This window comes from Salvia hispanica, chromosome 4 (assembly GCF_029641045.1).
Source record: "Salvia hispanica isolate PSC_SH4W2 chromosome 4, Shi_PSC_v1, whole genome shotgun sequence".
NCBI lineage: Eukaryota > Viridiplantae > Streptophyta > Magnoliopsida > Lamiales > Lamiaceae > Salvia > Salvia hispanica.
The window spans coordinates 45,437,512-45,442,775 of NC_142695.1; the positions used below are offsets into that span (position 1 = coordinate 45,437,512).

At 42.4% G+C, this 5,264-nt stretch overlaps 1 protein-coding gene across 1 annotated transcript; it reads right to left on the reverse strand.

Moving 5' to 3' along the window:
- Positions 1-3,581: 3,581 nt before the first annotated feature.
- Positions 3,582-4,230, reverse strand: LOC125197021 (abscisic acid receptor PYL12-like). Its single transcript, XM_048095712.2, has one exon. The coding sequence runs from the start codon at positions 4,185-4,187 to the stop codon at positions 3,702-3,704; it is 486 nt and encodes a 161-aa protein (XP_047951669.1). The 5' UTR covers positions 4,188-4,230; the 3' UTR covers positions 3,582-3,701.
- Positions 4,231-5,264: the final 1,034 nt, after the last annotated feature.

Here is a 5,264-nt window from a genome sequence, read left to right on the forward strand (position 1 = left end):
TCATTATCACTCTCCCCCTGACCACTAAGGTGATGGAAAAAATATTCTGATTCCAAAAAATTACAATTCATCGTGACATGGATTCGTTTGGTTTTAGGGTCATAGCAACGGTACCCCTTTTGACTTACCCTATACCTCACAAAAACACATTTCACAGCACACGGTGAGAGTTTGGTCCGTTCGTGTTTTGGAATATGGACAAAAACTGAGCTCCCGAAGATGCTAGGTCGGAGGGTCAATGCTTGTGGAATTTTAGCTTGAGTTGAGAGAACTTCAAGCGGGGTTTTAAACTCCAGGGTTCGTGTGGGCAAACGGTTTACTAAGTAGGCTGCAGTGGCTAGAGCTTCAGGCCAGAAATGTTTTGGTGTTTGGGATTCAAGAAGCATTGCTCTAGTTATTTCGAGGAGGATACGGTTTTTTCTTTCGGCTACACCGTTTTGTTCCGGTGTGTGAGGACAGGTGGTTTGGTGAACTATCCCATTATCACTACAAAAGACTTTCATACCCGAGTTGACAAATTCTCCCCCATTGTCAGACCGAAGAGTTTGGATATTTTTTTTGGTACTGATTTTGCACAAGTTTACAAAAGTGTATAAAATGAGACACGACTTCAGACTTATTCTTCATAAAATAAACCCATACCATACGAGTGCAATCATCCACAAAAAAGTAAAAAATATCGAAACCCTTGACCCCCCACCACTGGTGCGGGTCCCCATATATCAGAATGCACTAAACAAAACAAAGTCTCAACCCGTGTGTTACTTAACTGGTAGGATTGTCTATGGCTTTTGGCCAGGATACATGTTTCACAATGCAAATTGTGGGAAAAACTGGGAAATAACAAATTTAAATAACTCGCAGAAGGATGACCTAGGCGACGATGCCACAACCAAGCTTCTCGATTTGCGGACCCGTGAGTCAGCAACGCGGTTCCTTTTTGAGCTATCTCGTCGACGTAGTACAACCCATCCCTCTCAGTGCCACGTCCAATAATCTCCTTCGTCCTGATATCCTGTAAAAAGCAAACATTTACCTGCATCAGCAAGGAACAATTCAGTTCTCGGGTGACATGGCTAATTGACAGTAATTTATGCGACAGAGACAGAACATAAAGACAATTAGACAACTTCAACGTCGATGATATATTTACTGTCCCAGCCCCTTCAACAGTTGACACTTCTCCACTGGCCGTCTGAATGTACGCCTTTCCCGGCTTTGTAGGTTCAGTGATGTCGAAGGCATCGTAAGTCATTGTATCCGTCGCACCACAGTCAAAGATCCACCTGTTTTTCCTCACAATTTGTGGATACTGCACATGCAGTTGACACATTCCCGAGTATTTCAAAACGATTTTTACATAAAATAGTTTCACTATTGCCCATTTCTTCACAAATTGGGGCCTGATTGCCGTTTTCGAAATAATTGGGGTCACTGTGTACAACTTCCAAAGTTAGAGGGTCTGGGGGTAAATAGTGGGGTTCAATGTAGGGTTTATAGAAACTTGGGGGGCTTGAGTTAAAAAATGCCTCAAGCCCTAAATTACCTTGTGGAGCTCGTATTGTGTCCGCCGCCTCCTCATTTTTTCCACTTGCCATATTTGCGCTGGCGACTCCTCCGTTCACATCCTCCGTCGGTCGCCGGTCGCCGTTGTTGCCTCGGGTTGACGCGGCCTCAGTGTTGCCCCTGATGGTGGCGGGCGCTCCATCTCCGACTATTGTCACAGCTGCACATCCACCGCTGCCTCTGCCCGAAGTCGGATATCCTCCTCTATTCGAGCCTGGTGGTGGTGGTCGGCCGTACTTGGCTTCCCACCACTCCGGGAAACCGACTACCTCGAAGCAGGTCTCCTTGGTATGTTTTTTCCGGCCACACACCGAACAAACCATCTTCGATCGGTCATCCTCCGTTCGCCGATTCCAGCCACTACCACCGCCACCGCCGCTGCTCCTTTGTGATTGAGGCGGTCAGGTTCGCACGGCCAGTCCGGCACCCACTCCTTGCAGCGAGTTCTTCTCCTCGATGTAAGAAGGTTGTAAGACGCTCATCCTTGCACCCTCCCTCCTTATTGTGGCATACGCATCATCTAACGATGGAAACGGTTCCATCTTGAGAATTTCCCTCTTTGTGTTTTCATATTTGTCATCTAGGGCTGTGAGTAATTGATACACCCTATCATCTTGTGTGCAGTTTTCGTAGATCTCGACATCCTCCTGGTATTTCATCGAATTTGGTGATTTTTGGTCGATGGCAAGCCATAGTTCCTGCAATTGGCTCCAAATCTCCTCTAATGTTTCTCCTTTTTGTTTCAGAGTGGTCGCGCGGTGACGGAGGTCATAAACTTGTATCCTATCTCCGTCGCTTGAGTAAGTCACGGCCAGGTTCTTCCACACATCCCGGGTTGTTGCGTGTTTGGATATCCGGCTTACAATCTTTGGTTCCATATTTTGAACCAACCACGTGAAGACACAGTGGTTCGCCTGTTGCCACCGTGCAAAGGCCGGATCTGTCTTCAATGGAGGGGGGAGGATGCCCGATGATGTGGGAGATCATTCCCCTGCCGCTGATGGCTCTCTCCATCAACACGACCCAGAACGAGTAGTTCTCATTATTCAGCTTGTACCCGATATCCAGTGATTTAGTATCCACCACAATTTCCGGCGGTGGTGGTGGTTGATGGTTGTTGGTCGCATCTGTGTTCGCCATGGCAAAACTATTGCGCATGAAGTTTGCAAACATCCTTGCAAACTCTTCTGTCTTGTTTTTGTTGGTAATGATTTGTTTGACTTCATCGGATTCTGACATCCTTTTGCTGGTTTTCACAGGTTTTGGTTACAATTTGTCGGGGAAGGTATAGACGATGATGATATTTCTCTAGGTCACAGAAAAAATCCTGCTCTTGATACTATGTTAAACATTACACGATCAATGGATATGGGAGAATTTTACTTTTACTGTTGTGTTTTTATTCATTGTATAATACTCCTCTTATATAGAGGTTCAATACATTTGTACACAAGGAAGGTTTCCTGTCTAGAATAAATAATACTATCAATCTATTGTACGACAATTATACTACCAATCTTCTAGATTGATTCCCACAAATCATCTTAATTGATTCGATGAAATCTTTCCATTCTAACATTATTAGTCCAACAATCTGACAAAGTTAAGTTAGGTATCAAAACAATGTATAACCAAACCAATAAGATGAATGTGATAGCGCAGCGGCTGAAACAATCGATTTATAGTCATCACAAAAGTTACCAAAATAGAGAGAAAAACAAGGTAATCTATCAACATGTGTGCAGCCTGTAGAAATTAACAACAGACCACTAAAACTAATAAAATTGAAGAATATACCATTGAACTTGGCAGTGGATCTGAGTTTATTAGATGACTCCAAAATGGCAAAATCCCCTGTTTTATCCTCAAAAATTAGAAAGGTGGCTAGTTTTCGATATGCAATTCTTAACTGTATTATGTAGAGTAGTACCGTATGTCCGTATTGTAATGGGAGAAATTCGATAGCTCTCAATTTCAATTCCATGCATAAAATAAAATAAGCCAGTATTACACCGATCGAAATGAGATTCTGTATTGCAGATAGGTATTACTAATATCGCAAGTCAAAATTAATAAACGAAATAGAAAAATAGGGTGAAATTAAAACATCTATAGTCTATAGATGATGATCAGCATCAGCCATCAGCCATTTTTTCGGCAAGCTTGGCAAGGGATTTGAGATTGCACCCGATTATAGTCTCGGCGAAGAGACACGTGTCCTCCTCGCAGCTGTCGGCCGGAATGTCCACCACGTACGACTCCATCACCACCGTATTATCTCCTCCTTCGTGCAGCGTCGTCGTCGACCGATAATTCACGAGCTTGTGGTCGCCGCCGATGATGCTGATCACCATGACATGCGACTCGTCGTCCAGCCGGTCGAGGCGCTCGGTGCTCCGCTCGGCCGGCAGCCCCGACACGACGGTGAGCTCCCGGACGCTGCCGGCGCCGCCGTCGCCGGAGCTGAGGCCGCAGTGCTTGACGAACTGCTTGTAGGCCTGCGGCTCGTCGAACTGGCGGACGACGGACCAGACGAGCGGGAGCGGCGCCTGGATGGTCTGGGTGACGACGGAGCCGCACTGGTTGGCGGAGAGGCGGGGGCTGTGGTGGAGGCTTATCATGCTTTCTTCGTTGGAGATTGATTTTTGAAGAGGGAATTGTGTGCTTTGTTGCATGTTTAAGGAAAGTGATTTGAGGGGTGGGGTTTATATAAGTTTTTTTCAGTAGCCGCCATTAGAGTTGCTGCTGCTTTCTATAAATAGTAAACGGATTCATTCAGATTTGGTCTCTGTTTTGGATGTGTTGCGGTCAATTTCTTAGCCTATACTCTCAATTGATTTTTATGGACTACCTTCTTTTTTATTAATTTTTCTCTTTATCTAAATAATAGTGTAGCACGACGGAATGTAATCAAATGAAAACTCTAACTATTGTACAAACTCAAAATTATGATTTGAACCATTTAAAAACGTCAACAGATTATAAAAAAGCATCAACAGGAAAATGTCAACAGAATTTCATTTCAATGGTAGTCAATGATTGATGTTGTGTTGATACTGTGTTGATATTAAAATCTTGAAATTTTACACTGTATTGATATTGTTTTGAAGCTGTGTTGAGGAGTTTTGAGTTTGTATACAATATATAAGTTTGCATTTTATCACTGCCCGTAGTATGATAGTATGATAAATTCCATCTTAACTAAAAGACTATACGCTATGATATTATGATAGAAATTTCACCTTAAAACCAATCAACACGTTGTAAGCACCAAATTCACATAATTCCACCTTAAAAACAGCATATAATATTACTTATCATTATTATTATCCATATTATTGTTGCTATTGTTATATCTTCACTAGAACAAAATGCTTTTATTTATAAATCCTAATATTATATGTGTAACAGTTGTTTAATTGCTGGACAATGAGGATCATTGAACTAGAAATTCGTACGTGTTTATTAATAGTCGGGGAGATTTAAGTCTTACGTGTACCAATCTCGATCTAGTTTTTGATATGCAAGTGTATGATGTTTATGTGTAATTTACTTCTCTTTATGTTTTGTTTTCATCGTGCCTAGGTAACTTTGATTAAATCATTAAATCTTGGAACTTGTATCTTGCTATCATGTAAGTAGGATTCCATTACTTTTATTCAAAAGGTAATGTCAATAATTATATTAGATTATTAAGG